Source organism: Kockiozyma suomiensis (assembly GCF_038497685.1).
Source record: "Kockiozyma suomiensis strain NRRL Y-17356 unplaced genomic scaffold V2V93scaffold_11, whole genome shotgun sequence".
NCBI classification, from domain to species: Eukaryota; Fungi; Ascomycota; class Lipomycetes; order Lipomycetales; family Lipomycetaceae; genus Kockiozyma; species Kockiozyma suomiensis.
Window position 1 is genome coordinate 211,325 of NW_027117674.1, and position 19,903 is coordinate 231,227.

General features: G+C 49.1%; 8 protein-coding genes across 8 annotated transcripts; 4 read left to right on the forward strand and 4 right to left on the reverse strand.

The window, feature by feature from the left end:
* Positions 1 to 86: 86 nt before the first annotated feature.
* Positions 87 to 2,100, forward strand: V2V93DRAFT_373109 (cytochrome P450). The gene has a single exon (XM_066910892.1). The coding sequence runs from the start codon at positions 284 to 286 to the stop codon at positions 1,859 to 1,861; it is 1,578 nt and encodes a 525-aa protein (XP_066764425.1). The 5' UTR covers positions 87 to 283; the 3' UTR covers positions 1,862 to 2,100.
* Positions 2,026 to 3,950, reverse strand: V2V93DRAFT_52771 (cytochrome P450). Its single transcript, XM_066912721.1, has 2 exons — positions 3,516 to 3,950; positions 2,026 to 3,439 (listed from the first exon to the last, which is right to left on the reverse strand). The coding sequence occupies exons 1-2, from the start codon at positions 3,840 to 3,842 to the stop codon at positions 2,261 to 2,263; spliced, it is 1,506 nt and encodes a 501-aa protein (XP_066764426.1). The 5' UTR covers positions 3,843 to 3,950; the 3' UTR covers positions 2,026 to 2,260.
* Positions 3,951 to 4,059: 109 nt separating this feature from the next.
* V2V93DRAFT_326683 (thiamine diphosphate-binding protein) lies at positions 4,060 to 6,968 on the reverse strand (the record flags this gene model as incomplete). The annotated part of the gene is made up of 2 exons (XM_066907536.1): positions 4,060 to 4,562; positions 4,625 to 6,968. 2 exons carry the CDS (start codon positions 6,966 to 6,968, stop codon positions 4,060 to 4,062), a joined length of 2,847 nt encoding a protein of 948 aa, XP_066764427.1.
* A 1,579-nt stretch (positions 6,969 to 8,547) lies between these two features.
* On the reverse strand, positions 8,548 to 10,161 carry V2V93DRAFT_392104 (citrate synthase-like protein; the record flags this gene model as incomplete). The annotated part of the gene is made up of 3 exons (XM_066912463.1): positions 8,548 to 9,614; positions 9,683 to 9,917; positions 10,129 to 10,161. 3 exons carry the CDS (start codon positions 10,159 to 10,161, stop codon positions 8,548 to 8,550), a joined length of 1,335 nt encoding a protein of 444 aa, XP_066764428.1.
* Positions 10,162 to 11,055: 894 nt separating this feature from the next.
* On the forward strand, positions 11,056 to 13,061 carry V2V93DRAFT_373116 (serine hydroxymethyltransferase). Its single transcript, XM_066910893.1, has 3 exons — positions 11,056 to 11,462; positions 11,537 to 11,587; positions 11,649 to 13,061. The coding sequence occupies exons 1-3, from the start codon at positions 11,430 to 11,432 to the stop codon at positions 12,972 to 12,974; spliced, it is 1,410 nt and encodes a 469-aa protein (XP_066764429.1). The 5' UTR covers positions 11,056 to 11,429; the 3' UTR covers positions 12,975 to 13,061.
* Positions 13,062 to 13,594: 533 nt separating this feature from the next.
* On the forward strand, positions 13,595 to 15,661 carry V2V93DRAFT_348736 (BPG-independent protein). The gene is made up of 2 exons (XM_066907932.1): positions 13,595 to 13,693; positions 13,774 to 15,661. The coding sequence occupies exons 1-2, from the start codon at positions 13,657 to 13,659 to the stop codon at positions 15,273 to 15,275; spliced, it is 1,539 nt and encodes a 512-aa protein (XP_066764430.1). The 5' UTR covers positions 13,595 to 13,656; the 3' UTR covers positions 15,276 to 15,661.
* Positions 15,662 to 18,524, forward strand: V2V93DRAFT_373123 (XFP N-terminal domain-containing protein). Its single transcript, XM_066910894.1, has 3 exons — positions 15,662 to 16,017; positions 16,086 to 16,473; positions 16,547 to 18,524. The coding sequence occupies exons 1-3, from the start codon at positions 15,771 to 15,773 to the stop codon at positions 18,336 to 18,338; spliced, it is 2,427 nt and encodes an 808-aa protein (XP_066764431.1). The 5' UTR covers positions 15,662 to 15,770; the 3' UTR covers positions 18,339 to 18,524.
* On the reverse strand, positions 18,410 to 19,672 carry V2V93DRAFT_373128 (SEP domain-containing protein). Its single transcript, XM_066910895.1, has 3 exons — positions 19,191 to 19,672; positions 19,059 to 19,117; positions 18,410 to 18,977 (listed from the first exon to the last, which is right to left on the reverse strand). Exons 1-3 carry the CDS (start codon positions 19,463 to 19,465, stop codon positions 18,640 to 18,642), a joined length of 672 nt encoding a protein of 223 aa, XP_066764432.1. The 5' UTR covers positions 19,466 to 19,672; the 3' UTR covers positions 18,410 to 18,639.
* Between the last annotated feature and the right edge of the window lie 231 nt (positions 19,673 to 19,903).

A 19,903-nucleotide genomic window follows, 5' to 3' on the forward strand; every position in this document is an offset into this window, starting at 1 on the left:
TTCAAGGATGATAACTAGTAAAATACTAGTGATGATGACTGAGGATGTGAGGCTGACAAACTTAACTGAAGATAGTAGCCGCTAGCTATATAATCATACTATCTTCAGCCGCTAGCTATATGATCAAATAGCGCAATTGTCTTCAATTGGAAAAGATCTAATAAATAAGAAGCGACTGCTGAATTCATTCCTTGCTTGGATTTCGCTTACGAAACTTGTCTTTCAGCGACTAAGTTGCAATCTCTTATCGGCTTAGATCAGTTAACATAGATACTTCGCTACAATGATTCAAACGATTATTTATACTATTCTGTCTCTACTTGCTGGCAGAATACTTTTAAGCAGAATCTCTTATATTATTGCTGCACGCAAAGCATACCGCGCAACCCGAGCTCTGCCGCCGTATAATTGCCAGCGAGATTTAACCGGCATATACAATTTCTACACTATGCTAGGCGCTTTACGCAATGACACCGCTATGGATGTACTAGCAGAGGCATACGCCAAAAATGGCCCAACTTTTGGGCGCCCGATACTCGGCCGGACAAATGTACAGACTATGGACCCTGAGAACATCAAAACCATCCTCTCAACAAAGTTTGCCGATTTTGACTTGGGAAGACGGCATGATGCTTTTTTTCCGACTTTGGGTGACGGAATTTTCACCCTTGATGGAGAAGGCTGGTCTCATTCTCGTGCACTGCTCCGTCCACAATTCTCGCGCGCTCAGGTATCTGATGTCGTGAAACTGGAGCGGCATGTTTCGAATTTATTAGCGGCGATTCCTCGAGGTCCTGGGCAATCTTGCGAAATTCAGGAGCTTTTATACAAGATGACGATGGATTCCGCTACCGAATTCCTATTTGGAGAGTCTGTTGACTCACTTGTGTTGGGTAACGATGAAAAGACTGGCGCGTCTAGCATCGCTTCTGATGGCGGGCGTCGCGGGTTTGCCGCCGCATTCAACATCGCGCAAGAATATTTGTCCAAAAGAGTGATTTTTCAGTCTTTGTACTGGGTCATCAATAATTCTGAATTCAGAGAAGCCAATCGTGTAGTGCACAGTTTTGTTGATTTCTACGTTGCGAAGGCACTCGAGCATTACGACAAGAAAGTGAAGGAGCCGGCAGCAACTGAGAAGCAGGGTCCGGAGCGTTATGTCTTTCTCGATGCTTTAGCCGAAGAAACACAGGATCCACGTGTACTGCGCGACCAACTCTTGAACATCTTACTTGCCGGTAGAGATACCACTGCTGGTACGCTCACCTGGGCATTCTACGAACTAGCGCGACACCCGCGCGTGCTTGATAAACTGCGTCACGAGGTTCTTGATCGATTCGGAGATCGACCTGGTGCAGAAGGCAAACTGCCTATGAATTTTGAGACGCTTAAGGGCTCGCTGTACTTACGATATGTGGTCAATGAGGTTCTCAGACTTTATCCATCCGTTCCGCAGAACTTCCGTATAGCCAACAAAGACACGGTGCTACCGCGGGGCGGAGGCAAAGATCGGTCTGCACCGGTATTTATCCGCAAGGGGCAAGGGGTGTTCTACTTAGTCTACAGTATGCATCGTCGACCTGATTTTTTTGGCGATGATGCTGATGAATTCCGGCCTGAGCGATGGGGCGAAGGCAAGACTTGGCAATGGGAGTACCTCCCATTTAATGGTGGACCTCGCATTTGTCTAGGACAGCAATATGCACTCACAGAGGCAGCTTATACGCTTGCTCGGGTTGTGCAGGAATTTGATACTATTGAGACGACGGATGTACCGCAAGCAAATGGGAAGCCGCTAAAGAGAGCACTATTGACAATGTCTAGTGCTGCTGGCGTTCATGTATCTTGCTACAAGAAGTAAGAATTGAAACTTAGTTGCTTGTGTGCAAGAGATGAATTTGTATAATGATAAGGCGCAATGTAAATATATGTATTTATTTTGTTTTGTGAATGATTAGAAGCTCTCAACTATTGATCCTGCTGTTGTTCGAAGTAAGTATTAACAAAAATCTCGAATGCCAGTAAGCTCTTCTTATAGGGAACCACTAAGTTAGGAAATATACAGCGTAAAACAGTGCAAGCAAACGCCCCCGCTACTGGATATAATGGTGAACAACCGTAGGCAGCGGAAACATTTACTTGGTGCAGTGGTGTAGGCAAAAAAAGCAGAATTGACAAAAGAAAACAGAGATGAAAAAGGTATCAGCGATGAAAAGCTTTAAAGAGAATTGCACTTTAATATAGCAAATGGTATAAGCTGTCACTTCTCACTAAGCATCCGTTCAATTTGCTTGCGATCCCTAGGCGAGAAAATAACTTTATATTCTTTGGGCGCAGACACCAAACTAGTCGGATCAGCCACGCCAGTCAATGGATCAGCGTCGCTGCCACCGGCAGCCAGTTTGATCTCGAAAAGATAAAGTAAACGGGAAAACAGCATGTAAAGCTCTCTATTTCCGAGAATGTAGCCAGGGCACATGCGCGATCCCTGGCCGTAGGTGAAAATACTGCCTGGCTGGACTCGGCCGTTTGAGTCAAGAAACCGCTCCGGCTTAAAAACATGAGCGTCAGGATATACTTCGGGATCCATATTACACGCCCATGCATTGAGAACCACGACAGTTCCAGCCGGAATCAGCTTATCGTTAAAACAAAAGTCCGAGGCGGTTTCTCGTGGCAGAGCAAGACGGAGGGGAGGATACATTCGTAGAAGCTCACGAACGAGCGCTACCATATAAGCGCACTCGGTCGCATCATTAGTAGACATTCTATGCTCCTTGATAGCCAGGTAGGCTTTATTTTGAATATCGGGTTTATGAGCCAGTAAGAGCAAAGCCCAAGAAACAAGAGTGGTGATAGTATCCAGGCCTCCAGCAACCATCGTCAGCGACAGTGACATGAGCTCCTGCGAATCGAGTGATTCTTCGGCCATCACGTTTGCCTGGATACAATCCACTTTCTCTCCATTCTTAAGCCGCTGCTGTAGCTCACGATTGAACCGACGAATATAAACATCCCTTCGCGTGCGCATTTCTCTGGCGCGAGCGCTGGCAGTGTTGAAAGGCCACCATCGAAGTAACGGTACATAGTCCTGCATATTTCCCGTTGTGCTACGAAATCTCGAAACGTATTCTTCTACCTCAGCAATCTCTTGAAAAAGCGGATCATGAACACTTGCAATTCGTGATCCCCAATTCAATGTTAGACTGAGATTTAATGAAAGATGTTGAACAAGGGCAAGTGGATCAAGGGCTTTTTTCCCTTTCTCGCCTAATTCATATGCATCACGGATAAATTGCTGCGTTTCACGAGAGATGTGGGCGTCGTAGGATGTCACAGCCCGTTTGTTTAGGGCCGAGGCAGCTGCTTTACGGCGCTTGCGGAGAGAGGCAGAATACGGAGATGTGCCGATAGTAAAGCCAGAGGTAGAAGACACAACCTTTATCAGCTCCAGCATTAGCACCTTATTTTCACACAGATAAAAGTTGCACAGATAGACCAAGAAAATTACACACCTTATGAAAAGTATAAAACATAGGCCTTGAAATGGTAGCCGCCGAATTACGTACAAACACCCGCTGCGCAGCTTCGGCAGAATTCACAACCACAACAGCAACGCTACCTAACATAACCTGATATACAGCACCGTATTTCTCGGCCCATATTCGGTATTGCTCTGACGCATTTCGGCGGAGCTGTGGGATATTGCCAAAGATTGGCAAACCGCGCGGACCGTCTATGCCCGCGACGCGGCCTCGTAGTCTAGCGATTTCCGAGTGGACTAGAAGAGCCACTACAGCCGCGAATGAGTATAAAAGCAGCGATTTTACAAAATCAATCATTGTCCATAATATCTGACTAATGTACTGCTGTTGTGAAAACTCCTGCACTAAGTATACTTGCCGAGCGAGAATGAAACAGGTGAACAGCCCGTTTGAAAATCAAACAAAATCTACACGTGATTTTACATAAATTAACTTATTCCATTCCCATGTGCAATTAACTGTAACAAATCATGATAAAAAAAAAATACAAAAACAGAAAAAATTATTTTCTACCTTACAATCCAAAAGCATTGTTCAAGAAAGCCGCCTCTTCACTCTGGTGAATATGCTTGTTACCAGCGGCAACAGAGGCAGACATAGCACGTCCAGCATAGCGAACAGAGACATCCTTGTAGTTGTCAGTAGCCTTCAAGAGAGTCTGCAGTCTGGGGAATGCATAAGTCCAGGCACCGGCGTTCATATGCTCTTCCTGGCAGTACACAATATCCTCAAGATTAGGATACTCGTTCAAGGCATCACGCAACTGTGCCCACGGGAACGGGTGCATCTGCTCAATCTTGATGATAGTAGTGTCCTCGATCTTGTTGGCCTCGCGAGTCTTGTGCAAACCAGCGTAGACTTGGCCAGAGCACAGAATCACGCGCTTGGTCTCGCTCTTTGGAACAACGGACTGGTCTTCGATAATCCACTCAAAGTGAGAATCGCCAGTGAAGTCCTCAATCTTTGAACGAGCGAGCGGGTGTCTTAGCAAAGCCTTGGAGAAGAACAAGATAAGTGCTAAATGATTTCTGTTAGTCCCATCAACAATACTAAAATAGCTGAAATAATAAAGAACATACGCTTTCTGAACTGTCGGTGAATCTGACGACGCAACAGATGGAACAAATTGGAAGGTGTGGTAGGGTACACAATCTGCATGTTGCAATCCTGATGCTGGCGGTCAAGCTTCGACGCGTCGGGGAAAGTCATTGGGTCTTCGTTGGCGAGCTGCAAGTATCGCTCAATACGCGCAGACGAGTGCTCGGGTCCCTGACCGTCGTAACCGTGAGGCAATGACAGCACAAGTCCAGATCGCTGAGCCCACTTAGCCTCACCTGAAGCAATGAACTGGTCGATAATGACCTGCGCCGTGTTGGCAAAGTCACCAAACTGCGCTTCCCACATAACAAGAGCGTCGGGAGAAGTGAGCGAGTATCCATACTCATATCCCATAACACCGTACTCAGAAAGCGACGAGTTGGAAATCACAAATCCAGCCTGGTCCTCGGAAACATGCTGCAGGGGAGTGTACGTTAATTCCGAATTTTGGTCGTGCAAGACGGCGTGACGCTGCGAGAAAGTTCCACGCTCGACATCCTGTCCAGAAACACGAACGTGGTATCCCTCAGAAACGAGCGATCCAAATGCAAGTGCCTCGCCAGTCGACCAGTCAATTCCCTCGCCGCCATCCACAGTCTTCTTGCGGTTAGCGAGAATACGCTTAAGGTTACGGTGAACCTCGAAGCCCTCAGGAGGCGTTGAGACGACAGTGCCAATGTGCTTCAGCAGAGTCTCATCAACGGCAGTGGGCTCGTGAGGTAGGATCTCGGTCGCGAGCTCCTTGGGGTTCTTAAAGCCGTCCCAAGGGGAAGCAAGCCACTCACGCGACTCGGGAACGTAGTCCTTGGCCTTTGCAAAGGATTCCTCAAGTAGACCCCAGACCCACTTCTTGTGCTCATCAATGTCGTCCTTCGAGAAAGATTTCTCGGCAATGAGCTGCTCTGCATACTTGTCAATAACAACCTTCTGTTCAGCAATCTTCTTGTACATGAGCGGCTGCGTGAATGAAGGCTGATCAGTCTCGTTGTGGCCGTATTTACGGTAGCAGACAATGTCGATGATCACATCCTTCTTGAATGTTTGGCGCCAGTCGGCAGCAAGCTGGCAGATAAAGTTCACAGCCTCGACGTCGTCACCGTTGACGTGGAAAATAGGAGCGTCAATAGCCTTTGCAAGATCCGAGGGGTACATGGTCGAGCGAGCGAATCGCGGATCTGTAGTAAAACCAATCTGATTATTGACAATTATGTGGATGGTACCGCCAGTTGAGAAAGCGGGTAGGCTGTGTAGACCAATGGTCTCGTACACAACACCCTGGCCGGCAAAGGCAGCATCACCGTGAAGCAAAACACCCATGGCGGTGGTGTAAGTACCTTCGTCCTTGTTAAAGTGCTGGATGGCGCGGGTCTTGCCGAGCACGATCGGATCTTCAGCCTCAAGATGCGAAGGATTGGCAACAAGCGACAAGTTGACACGCTTACCAGAGGGCGTAGGACGCTGGTAGTTCATGCCAAGATGGTACTTGACATCACCAGAGCCTTCATCGTCGGGAGTCTCTGTGCCAGAGAACTCAGAGAAGATGGACTCGTTGGCCTTGCGGACGACATTAGAAAGCATGTTGAGACGACCACGATGCGGCATACCGATAACGATATCAGAAACGCCCTGGTCGACAGAGCGGTCGATGAGCGCCTTCATACCAGGAATCATCGTTTCACCACCCTCGAGACCGAAACGCTTGTCGTTAGGGTACTTAGTCGCAAGAAATGACTCGAACGAGGTAGCCCAGATGAGACGGTCGAGAATGCGGCGCTTCTCGTCAGTGCTGTATAAGTAAGGAGTAGGGACCTCAATGCGCTGACGAATCCAGTCACACTCACCACGGTCAGGGATATGGATATATTCGACACCATACGAGCTGCAGTATGTCTTCTCGCAGGCATTAACAATCTCGCGTAGAGTCATCTTGTTGTTGCCGCCCGAGGCGAACCAAGGCAGAATTCCGGGGCCGAGCGAGTACTCCTTGTCGAGGTCGGCCTCCGTGAAGTTGTAGTGCTCAAGTGTGAGCTCCTTGGGAATAGTTCCCTCGCGGATTCCAAGAGGGTCTAGCTTAGCCTTAAGGTGTCCTCGGACTTGGTAAGCACGGACGAGGAGCTGGATTTTGAGGTGATTGAGAACGTCAGGGCTGGCACCGAGACCGGCACCGGCTACAACGTATGGAACGCCAGTTCCAGGAGGAGGAACAATGGTAGGGGGTGGAATAAAAGCCTTTGATGGCTCAACACCGTCAGCCTCCATGTTCTTGAAGTAGACCTGCCATGAGACATGAACCGAGGTGGGGTCCTGCTTCCAGGCATAGTACATCTCGTCAATGTAATTGGCGGAGTTTCCATCGAGGAAAGAGTCATTGGGGTCCTGCAGAGCGAAAGAAAACTATTAGCAAATAAAAAAAGAATAAAGACGAGTTGTCTGCGTTTCTATCTGTACGGATTGTGTGAGCCAGCCGCGTGTAGGATGGCGCAAAGAAATGGGTAAGGGCGCGACGAAGCGCCCAATCAAGACCATTCTAAAGACACTGATCCGACATCGAGTGCGCACTAGCCGCCATAGTTCTCATCAACGATTGCCCGCCCAACATCAAGCACCAGCAAAGACAAGATGCGTAGACGACTCAAGAAGGTCATTGTCAGAGATCGTACAAAGTAAGATAGTAACAAAACACTTCAACAGCCGCCATGTCGGAGTAATCGGCTCTCGCGGATGAGCAAGGTCCCGGCGTCAACTCGGCAGCCGCAGGAGAGTTGGCGCGTGTACCGGCCACACTTGAAAAACAATAGTCACGAAACGACCGACAGGAGCATGCGACTGACTAGAGTATGACAGAAGACAAGTGGAAGTCGCCGGGGAAAGTTTTAAACCGTCATCTTCATCTTTTCTATGTGAAGAGAAATCGGATGAAAATGAGAGTGCCAGACATCAGAAATGATTTGCACATAGATAATCTTTGGCCGGACAGACAGTATCACGTACAGATGTTCACAGATTGACAAAAATCAGCAAGAATAAAACGTACCACACCAGGAACAGGGTCGACGGCAGTGGCGAGCATGCGCGAGACCAGCGGGAACCGAGGTGAGACGGCGGCGGCAGAGAGGTGCGACGCGCCGGAAGCGGTCGCGAGCATAGTTCTGCGGGTCGCGGTCGCCGCGAGACGCGAAGACAGCTTTGGCAAAGAACGCAGCATTTTGAAAGCTGGCTTTCGAGAGAGAATGAAGGTGGAAAAGGTGGAGGTGAAGGCTTCTGTGAAGGAGAAACAGGAAGGAGCCAGTTTAGTCGATTTATTTAAGAGCCGCCTTGATTTGCCCGTCAACCGCAAATGACTCAGCATACTTGCTATTGCTTATGTATTTCCAGCCGCACTAGTGCTCAAATAGGCCATCGGCTAGCAGTCTCGTCGTGCGCTGATTGGCCATCGGGAGCAGGCTGCCGAATTTTCTGGGTTTAGGGCTATGAGCCGCCGCCGTCTTGCCGACGGTCTTCCACTCCGCAATGCAAATACTAAACGCTCTGCAATTATGCCGGTCGAGCCGACTGAGATGCTGGGTAATTGCTCTTCTGGCTATATAGTATCTCATGGCATTGCAAACGAATGCCAAGTATGGTTGTTTGATTCCACGGATAAATGATCCGCGCCGACTTGCCGAACTGACTTCCCCGCGTAGAAGGTCACACTGCCCTAACCGCATGAGCTCTGACGTCAGCTTTTCTGTAATATTCTGACTGGTTTTTTTTGTTTTTGTTCCTTATACTCTTCTTACTTTTTGTGGGATTCTTCGGTGTTGACATTATACAAATTATGCAATAGTGTAGAGAATATAGAATTGGATTTGGTCGCAAAAATATATAAAGTCTAGTTGCGTAGTCCTGCTGTGCCTGATGATTATCAATCTTGCGAAGCACTAGCAATCTCGAGTGCGGTCTTCATGGTGATACTCTTCGGCCGCTCAATCGGCAAACCCAGCGCACGATCCCAAATCAACTGCGCAAGTGGACCGATACACCTCGAGACACCGAAGGCGACCGTATAGAACATTGTCTGGGTAAGTCCGAAATGATGCATAAGCACCCCTGACGCGGCATCAACGTTCGGATACGGGTTCTTCGTCTTGCCGTGTGCTGAGAGCACACCGGGCGCCACTTGCGAAGTCTCAAAAACAAGCTTGAAAATCCGATCGTTCTCGCTGATTGACGGTCGCGCGCGGGCGTAGTCAATTAGGGCTTCAAACCGAGGATCAGGCTTGCGAAGTACTGCATGACCGTAGCCAGGCACGACGCGACCACTTTTCAGAACACTCCAAAGATATTCCTCGATATGGTCGGACTTGTAGTCTACCGGTAAACCATTATTCATGTCTAGAATGAAGCGCAAAACTTCCTGCGCGGCGAGTCCATGCAGAGGGCCGGCAAGACCCTGCAGACCGGCCGAATACGCAAGGAAAGGATCCGACAGCGCTGATCCGACCAGGTGCGTGGCATGCGCAGACACGTTACCGCCTTCGTGGTCGCCATGAAGGGCCAGATAAAGACGCATAAAGTCAATAAAGTCCGCATCGTCAGAGACGGCAAGCATGTTTGCAAAGTTGCGCGCCCAATCAAGGGTTGGGTCAATCTCAGCAGGTAGAGAGCCTCCGCCACGATAAGTATTTTGGTATATTTTAGCGGCTATCACCGGAAGCTTTGCAATAAGACTGACGACGTCATCGAATGTGGACTCCCAATAGTCTACTTTTGCAAGTTTTCCCGACTCGTAAAGCTTTGCAAATCGCGAGTCGTGGTTGAGGGCAGCTACGGCGATTGAGATTTGCGTCATGGGATGGAGGGTAGTCGGAAAGCTGTCGATAAGAGAAGCAACAAAGTCTGGAAGAGTTGCAAGCTGCGCAAGGTCAGCAGAGAGTTGGCGGACCTGGTCGACGGTCGGAACTTTGCCAGTGAGAAGAAACCAGAACATGCCTGTACTAAGTCAGCGAGATGATATAAAAGAATGAGACTGTGAAAATTATTTAAAAGAAAGGAATTACCTTCGGGTAGCATTTCACCGCCTTCTGGGGCTTTTGGAAGCAAATTCTGGCAGTCTTTGATAGTCTTGCCATGAAAGCGAATACCCTGATTAGCGTCCAGCTGCGAGCCCTCCCAGAGCATACATTTCAAGCCTCGCATGCCGCCAACCATACTGGCAACGTCGACTTTTCCAAGACTTTTTGACGCATAATTTGATTTAAGAGATTTCAAAAGATCTCTTTTCTCAGGAATCGACTCTTCACGCAGGACACGCTTGAGTGCAGAGGAAGAGTGCCGCAGGGTGATGTTGATGCGGCTTTGCAGGCCGCGAGAGTGCGGGGAAGCGGCACTATGGGAACGTGCGGCGGTGGCAGAGAAGCATGTGGCGATGAGGGGCTGGGTGCGAGGTCAATGTTAGTAGAGGTAGTCGCAGTGCAAGAGAGAGAAGCAGATCGAGTAGAGATACCTTGCGAGGGAGAAGGAAAGGCCGAAGTGACATGACTGAGTTGAGGGTGTCACGCACAAGATATTGCGAGAGAGGAGAGTAGAGGTTAGAGAAAGCAGCAACAGAATAAGTGTGTGTCTAGAGAATAATTTATGCTGCTGCGAATGTGGAAAGAAAGAAAGAGATAGCAGAGGGAGGATATGAGAATTTAGAAGGAAAGAAGGAAATACTCAGAGGGAGGCGAAGGGTATAAAATAGCGGTTGAAAGGGATCCCCGCACTCAACACAAGCCCGCAACAGAAAACACTATTACTAGATCCAGGAGCAGAGAAGGCGGACTGTGGTCGGAGCAGGCACGTGAGTCGGAATTTATTGCTGTATAATTTGATAGCGAAGAGCAAGAGCACAAGATCGAACATTGGCGGCATATTGCGGATCAAGGGAACGCTACGCGCAAACCCCGCATTTTGGTATACAGCTGAAATATACACATAGTATGTATAAAGTTCTGAAATTTAGTCGGTATTTGTGCAGCAAATTGTTAGTGTTGTTATTTCTGCGTATTTTCTGTTGCTCTGTAGCTACTACTCTATTCAGTGCTTGCCTATCCATACTACTGTCGACTATCGTACTACCGTCGCCTAATATACTACCCTCCATACCCTATCATATTCCATACCACTGCCCACTCCCGACTAAATATACAACTCCTTAGTTCTTGATTGCGCTCAAAAATCTAGAGCTCTGATCATGCTTTGCAGCCAGTCTACGCTCCAGACCTCGCCCAGAACGTCCCTTGAATTATGACATCAGGCCAAGCCGATACACTTTGTGGTGCTTTTATACCCATTTTACTCAAATTGCTGTTTGGAGGCACGCAAACTCCAATTCTGGTCCTCTTCTCTGCATTTTAATTTTTATTTCATTTTTCAATATTAAAATTTTGGGTTTTGTTGCAATATTCTTGCACGCTCTCTTCTTCACCGCTTTTCTTCCACAAGACAAATGCTGCCGCTCGCTCTCTCGCGCCTCAGTCTCTCTTTAAAGGTATGCATTTATTTCACAGTCTTCTGCTTGAGCAGAGAGGTCTCGGCCTGGATCATTGTCATACCAACAACTGTCTTCCGGGCCCAGCCGCAGAAAAAAAAAATAATGCGGCGCTTCACCAGCGCAATTTTTTCGTCGCTCTGCAACTGTTCTACTTTCCTTCACACACACAATTTTTTTCTTAGCATTTAAGCCGCTAACTTTTATTGATTTTGCTTCTGCAGAATTCAACCACTCAAAGAATTGCTACTTCTCGTCTGTTTAGCTTTTCAGCCATGTCGTACGCTCTTTCGGATACACACAAGAACGTGAGTCACCGTTACTTGCTATCTCGATTATGCAAACTAGCATTCGATTATATTGACATTATTTCTTTCAATAGATGATGCAGGTCTCTCTCAAGGAGTCTGATCCGGCTGTTGCCGAAATCATGGTATGTATACTATCTCTGTCTATAAAATCTAGTTTTATAGCCTTTTGCTTACGCAAAGCAGGACGCCGAGATCAAGCGCCAGCGCGAGTCGATTGTGCTGATTGCGTCTGAGAACTTCACCTCGCGTGCCGTATTTGACGCTTTGGGATCGCCCATGTCTAATAAATACTCGGAGGGTTACCCCGGTGCTCGTTACTACGGAGGCAACCAGCATATCGATCAGATCGAGCGGTTGTGCCAGCAGCGTGCTCTTGATGCCTTCCGCCTCGACTCAGCCAAATGGGGTGTCAATGTGCAGACCTTGTCTGGCTCGCCCGCCAACTTGCAAGTCTACCAGGCTCTCATCAAGCCGCATGAGCGCATCATGGGCCTTGATCTGCCTCACGGAGGTCATCTGTCGCACGGCTACCAGACCGATGCGAAGAAGATCTCGGCTGTGTCAACCTACTTCGAGACGATGCCCTACCGCGTTGACCTCGAGACTGGAATTATTGACTACGACATGCTCGAGAAGACTGCGATCTTGTTCCGTCCCAAGATTATTGTCGCGGGTACCTCTGCCTACTGCCGTCTGATTGACTACAAGCGTTTCCGCGAGATCGCCGACAAGGTCGGTGCCTATCTCGTTGTCGATATGGCGCACATTTCCGGCTTGATTGCAGCCGGTGTGATACCCTCGCCGTTCGAGTACGCTGATGTTGTGACGACTACTACGCACAAGTCTCTGCGTGGCCCGCGTGGTGCAATGATCTTTTTCCGTCGCGGCGTGCGGTCGGTGAACGCAAAGACAGGCAAGGAGACTCTTTATGATCTGGAGAACGCAATCAACTTTTCGGTTTTCCCCGGCCACCAGGGAGGTCCTCACAACCACACCATCACAGCGCTTGCGGTTGCGCTTAAGCAGGCCCAGAGCGACGACTACAAGGCTTACCAGGCTCAAGTTCTCAAGAACGCCAAGGTACTTGAGACCGAGTTCAATGCTCGCGGATACACGCTTGTCTCTGGCGGCACTGATTCGCACATGGTGCTCGTGAACTTGCGAGCAAAGGGTATTGACGGTGCGCGAGTGGAGGCTGTCTGCGAGGCGATCAACATTGCGCTCAACAAGAACTCAATCCCTGGCGACAAGTCTGCTCTTGTGCCGGGTGGAATCCGTATTGGAGCACCAGCTATGAGCACGCGTGGACTGGGCGAGGAGGAGTTCAAGCGGATTGTGAGTTACATTGACCGCGCTGTGCAGATTGCGCAGGCTATCCAGGCGGGTTTGCCGAAGGAGGCCAATAAGCTGAAGGACTTTAAGGAGGCTGTTGTGACTGGTAACAAGGAGATTGCTGCCTTGAAGGCAGAGATTGCCGAGTGGTCTTCGCAGTTTCCTTTGCCCGTGTAAGAAGTGAAGTGCAAGCTGGATTGAATGAAAACGAAAAAAATGAGTTTGTAATTAATTATAAGATAATAAAAGCGATTTCTGTTTACGTTATATACTAAATAATCCACCGATAGTGAATAAATATGAAAAGTAACCAAATGACGCTAATTATGGGAAATGAGCTGTTTATTTTCCGAGATGTGTGCTGAGGCGACCTTCTCGGCTCGTATCAGCATAAATCAGGCAATCGCTCTCGAAAGGAGAACTATCACTGTGAATTCAGAATAGCTGCAAAGAATAAATATTATTCAAATTCCAATTGTAGTAACATCTGAAATAAAGGTTGATCTACCAATTGCTGAGTTTAAATAATTGCTGCTTTTTAGAATAATTGCTGCATTAAAATACATTCCCTGCGCAATTCTCATCGTATTTGCGACTCAAGTCGTCTTTAGCTGCACTTGTCTCATGTCGCACTTCGACTCCGTGACCAACACCGAACTCTATCTATATTATTATACAATACATTAGTCATTCAAAATGGATAATCACGTGAATATCACGTGATTGACTGAGGCGTCTCTCTCTCGCATGTCGTCGTCGGACAGCCCGGTGTAATTTTTATTTTCTCTCTTCGTTCGCATACTTGTCCCTATCTTTGCCCACTTCTAGCCTCAATTCTTTTAGTTTTGCATCTATTGCCATGTCTACCGACAAGAAAGCCTGTCTTATCGTCATTGGTATGTTCTATTCTTTTTAATTGCAAATTTTTGTTTTTTTTTTCTTCTCAGTGTCTCTGACTTTTCTTTGTGATTTGCAGACGGGTGGGGAATTGCCCCGGCCAAAGGCACAAAGGGCAATGCCATTGAAAATGCCGACACACCGACGATGGACCACTTCCAGACCATTCCCGGATACACCGAACTTGAAGCGTCGTCGACAGCCGTCGGTCTTCCCGAGGGACTCATGGGAAACTCCGAGGTTGGTCACCTCAACATTGGCGCCGGCCGCGTTGTCTGGCAGGACGTCGTGCGTATTGATATGACTGTGAAGAAGCATCAATTTGGCAAGACTAAGAACATCGTCGCCGCTTTGGAGCAGGCCAAGAAGAGCGGCAGACTGCATTTGCTCGGTTTGCTCTCTGACGGTGGTGTGCACTCGCACCAGAACCATCTGTTTGAGCTGCTCGCTACCGCCAAGGAGTTTGGCGTGGCCAAGGTCTACGTGCACGCGTTTGGCGATGGCCGCGATACTGATCCCAAGGGTCTTGCTGGTTACATGCAGACTTTGCTTGACAAGTTCTCCGAACTCGGCGTGGGTGAGCTTGCCACTGTTGTCGGAAGATACTACGCCATGGACCGCGACAAACGCTGGGAGCGTGTCGAGACCGCCGTCAAGGCTCTTGTTTCCAGTGATGGAGGCCGTGCGGTTGAGCAGGACTCGATCATTGACGCAATTAAGGCCGGCTACGAGTCTGGCGAGAATGACGAGTTCATCAAGCCTATTGTCGTCAATGGCGCTGATGCACGCATCAAGGCCGGCGACTCGCTCTTCTTCTTCAATTATCGCTCGGACCGTGTGCGCGAGATCACGCAGCTGTTTGGCGTCGACTCGTCGCCTATCGAGACCGAGATCCCGGCTGACTTGCACATCACGACGATGACGCAGTACAAGGCCGACTACCCGTTCCCTACCGCGTTCCCTCCTCAGCGAATGGACGACGTATTGGCGGAGTGGCTCGGCAAGAAGTCGATTCCTCAGATTCACATCGCCGAGACGGAGAAATATGCGCATGTCACCTTCTTCTTCAACGGAGGCGTCGAGAAGCAGTTTGCCCTCGAACAGCGCGACATGGTGCCGTCGCCCAAGGTGGCCACCTACGACCTTCTGCCGCGCATGTCGCAGCACGAGGTCGCTCACCAGGTCGCCGCGCGCCTCTCCGAGCAGAGTTTCCCGTTCGTGATGTGCAATCTGGCGGCACCGGACATGGTTGGGCATACTGGAGTCTACGACGCCGCAGTCGATGCGGTCGGGCACTGCGACCAGGCCATCAAAGAGATTTACGACGCCTGTGTCGCGCAGGACTACGTGCTCTTTGTCACGGCCGACCATGGCAATGCCGAGGAGATGATCACTCCTGAAGGCCGGCCGAAGACGTCGCATACGACAAATAAGGTGCCATTCGTGATGGCTAATGCGCCCGCGAGCTGGACGCTCGAGGACGGCGGCGTTCTTGGCGATGTCGCCCCGACTGTGCTTGCTGTTATGGGCGTAGAGCAGCCCGAGCACATGACCGGACGCTCGTTGTTGCATAAGAAGTAAATTTAGTTGATATCAGCAGTACTCGAGCAGCAGAAGCCGGCGCGGGTCGCGGGTTGCAGCTGCTCACGTTCTCTGCAAGTCGCACGGAGTCGAGTCTTAGTCACAGTGAGTCACCTCCGAATCACAATGCGTAGATCGAGCCGCCGCAGACGTCATTTAAGATAGAGCAACCAATACAATCATTTTTGCAAGCAATGCCGAGTTAGTGAAATAGTCGTCGTATCAGTCGCAGCATCTGTTTATTCATTGTTTATTAAACCAGTCATCAGGGAGCCAGCAGCGGGCAAAAACAGGTGATCTGATTCTGGTCTGCTACGTCATCGGCGGTGGGCTGATGTTTTTTACTGCTTTCTCGCTTAAGGCGCCGCACAGTGTCGCAGTTGCTATTAAATAGAGCCCTTCGAGTCTCCGTCTGCTTTCCTTTTCTCTTCATCAGCTTATCATCAGCTTATCTTCTCTTACTATTGCTGTTCCTCCTCCTCATCAATTGTCACAATGTCCTCTATGCTTAATATCCACGAGGCCGCCAACCCGTCTCCTGACCCGTCGCTCCTCCCGGACTCGGTCCTCTCCCTCCAGGTCAAGCCCGCATACAAGGACTATCTGCCCTCGGCAGAGCACCTTGCCCTCCACAAGTTCCAGTCCCTCTCAAACTACATCGCGTCGGCTATGATCTTCCTCAAATCAGACACTCTGCTCGAGTCTGAGCTCTCGCAAGACGACATCAAGTTCCGTCTGCTCGGTGAGTTTATTCCTCCACCCAATGTGATGAACCGTTTCCTGTACTAACTTCCGTTCTCTTTCTCACAGGCCACTTTGGTACCTGCCCCGGTCTCACCCTTGTTTACTCCCACCTCAACCGCCTGATCGTCAAGTACGACGTCAACATCATCTACGTCGTTGGTCCCGGCCACGGCGCACCCGCTATCCTCGCCAACCTTTGGATCGAAAACTCGCTCGGCGCATTCCTCCCCGAGTATTCGACCAGCAAGTCTGGTCTACAAAAGCTCATCAAGGGATTCTCTTGGCCTGGTGGCTTTCCCTCGCATATCAATGCTGAGGTGCCTGGATCTATTCACGAAGGCGGTGAGCTTGGTTACTCACTTGCTGTCTCTTATGGTGCTATCATGGACAAGCCTGACTTGATCGTTGCCTGTATTGTTGGTGATGGTGAGTCAGAGTCTGGTCCTCTGTCGGCGTATGTATTCCATTTTTCATTTTTTTTTAATTTATTTCCCGTTTTTTTTTTTTTTAAATTAACATCTCAACAGCGCCTGGAACTCGCACAAGTACATTGATCCCGCCGAGTCTGGTGCCGTGATCCCCATCTTGCACGCCAATGGCTTCAAGATCTCTGAGCGAACAATTCCCGGCACAAATGACGACAAGGAGCTCATTGCTCTCTTCTCGGGATATGGGTACCAGGTAGCCATCGTCGAGGACCTTTCCGACATCAATGACGAGCTTGCTGCGACTCTCGACTGGGCACTCGCGGAAATCAAGAAGATCCAGACTGCGGCGCGCACCGGCAAGCCTATTGTCAAGCCTCGGTGGCCCATGATTGTCCTGCGTACTCCAAAGGGTTATTCCGGCCCCAAGATGCTCAACGGCGAGCCTGTCGAGGGTTCGTTCCACTCGCACCAGGTGCCATTGCCTGAAGCTAAGACAGACTCTGTGCAGTTTGATTTACTCAAGAAATGGCTCCAATCATACGATCATAAGTCTCTGTTGACTGCCGAGGGCAAGCCCGTTGATGAGATCTTGTCGCTCGTTCCCAAAGACCCGACCAAACGCATGGGTCAACTCAAGGAGACCTACAATGGCTTCACTGAGCTCGATCTTCCCGATTGGAAGCCGCTGGCTAAGAAGAAAGGTACCCAGTACTCGTGCATGAAGGCTGTTGGAGAATACCTTGACACTGCGCTTGTGCACAACCCCAAGAACTTGCGTCTGTTTTCGCCGGACGAGCTCGTGTCTAACAAGCTTGACGCTGTTTTTGACCACACTACCCGCAACTTCCAATGGGATCCTGAGACGCGTGCCAAGGGTGGTCGCGTCACTGAAATTTTGTCGGAGCATTGTTGTCAGGGATGGATGCAGGGATATACTCTCACCGGTCGCGTCGGTGTCTTCCCCTCATATGAGTCCTTCCTTGGTATCATTGCTACTATGATGGTGCAGTACGCCAAGTTCATGAAGATGTCAAAGGAGACCACCTGGCGCCGCGACATTGGCTCGCTCAACTACATTGAGACTTCTACTTGGGCGCGTCAGGAGCATAATGGTTTTTCGCACCAGAACCCGGCTTTTATCGGCACAGTCATTAAGATCAAGTCTGATGCGGCGCGCATTTACTTGCCGCCTGATGCCAATTGCTTCCTTTCAACTATCCGCCACTGTCTGCGTTCAAAGAACTATGTCAACCTGATGGTCGGCTCGAAGGCGCCTACTCCTGTCTTCCTCAACGCTGAGGAAGCCGAGGCTCACTGCGTAGCCGGCGCCTCGGTCTGGAAATTCGCCTCGACTGACGGTGGACTTAACCCTGACGTTGTTCTAGTCGGAATCGGTATGGAAGTCACTTTTGAGGTTATTGCCGCCGCTGCGTTGCTCAAGAAGCACGTACCTACGCTGCGCGTGCGCGTGGTCAATGTTACCGATCTTATGATTTTGCAGCCTAATGGTGCTCATCCGCACGCACTCTCGCGCGACGCGTTTAACTCAATGTTTACCGCCGACAAGCCCATTCACTTCAATTACCACGGTTACCCTACCGAACTCAAGGGTCTCATGTTTGGACGTTCGAACCTTGAGCGCGTGACGGTTGCCGGATACGACGAAGAAGGAACTACCACCACGCCGCTTTCGATGATGGTTCTCAACTCTGTCGATCGTTGGAGCGTTGCCAGCAAGGCTATTGAGGGAGCCGCTAAGACGAACCCAATTGTTGCTGTCGAGAGTCATGTCTTGATTTCATTTTTGCAGCATTTGCGGTCTAAGCACCAGGAGTATGTCAAGGAGCACGGCAAGGATCCTGAAGGATTGTATGATACTCCCGAGTTTTAAATCTGTGCTTCAAGACATAGTATGATATATATATATATATATTGCAGTTTGCTTTGTTATTATTTGTTTCTCGAGCGTTTGATTTAGATTATTGTTATAAACGTCAATACGGACACATCAGCTTTATCTCGTGTAGAAAAGATTTACTGTCAATTTTAATATGAATTTATCAAAAAGAAAAATTTATAAAAAAACAAAGCCCATAAACTACTGTAGTGGTAAAAAAAACGCAAAAATCGTCTGGTCCACTACTCAAAACCCGATATAAAAACACACAATATTAAATAAACAAGCTAAAAGCCTAGCCACCAAGAGTATACCCCTTTCCAATAAATCCACCTTGCTCAGGCTTTGGCGGCTCATAGTCATCAGTCATACGACGTTCAACACGCACATCGACAGCCTGACCAGGTCGGACGTTTAGTAAATGCAAGGGAGCGCGACCGCCGTTTATAGCTCTCAGGATTTCCTGGTTGGTGGGATCATCGTAGCGCATGAGTTCCCCGTTCTCGATGCTGAATCCGTCGCGCCAGAAGGTGAGTGTGCGGGTTACAGGGGTGCTGAGTTCGGGATCGGTCGTGTCTAGTGGTGGTGATGGTGATGAGGTTGAAGGCGAGGTTTCGGCGCCAAGAACGTGGCCTGTATTATAATAAGCATTGCAGTGAGTATTGAGTGAACAGGGCAAAGGCTAAAAAAAATTGTTCGCAAAAGAGAACATACCACTGCCGGTAAATCTTCTGGGTGGGCGAGGCTCGTCTGGCTCTTGAGCACGTCCGCCTCTAAATTTAGGAAACAACCAGTCAGCCATGTCTATCGCAAACACAGTAAAACACAACAGAGTCGAAAACCCACTGTTCAGCACGATTCAAAATATTTCTTACTAGCCGCTCCTGCTCGGATGAGCCAGGTCCATCCGGATTCTGTACTGCCAGGCCTGATTTTTCACCACCAGTAAACAAGTCCTCTCGCCGACGGCCAAACGCACCGCCAAAAGCAGACGACGATCCGGCGTCATCGGACTCGTCATCATGTGGAGCAGATGATGATGATTCCCTGTTCAAATCTGCGAGTGTGCGGACGCGGTTTGCGGCGGCAGCAGCTCGTTTTGCGCGGTCTGCTGCGGACATTGTCTGATGTAGATGCTATAAGTGTGTGATGCTGCTGTCTTGAGAAGGGTAGAAGTTTGAAAGCAGCAATTGGACAGATGTTATCAGATAGAGTAGCAGTAAACAAGATATTTCAGCACTGACTATCCAGCTAGACCACTAAACGATACAAATAGTCACTAAAGTAAAGAAGTGAAAGGTCGTCAAGATACAGTAAATAGAAGGTCGTGGAGAAGAGTAACGAATTGTGAGCTGCAACCAGTTACGTACGAGTTATTTCTACTAGACGCTCCTGGTTCTGGTTCCGGTTTCGGGTTGCAGATGTCGACTCAGAAGCCGCACTCGGAAAGGCTGAGATTTTCTTTGCAGTAGAGCGAAGTTTAGCTGTCATTTATTGATTTATTGGACACCAAACCTTTTCATTTGTGAGAAGATAGAAAATCAAGCGATATATGCTAA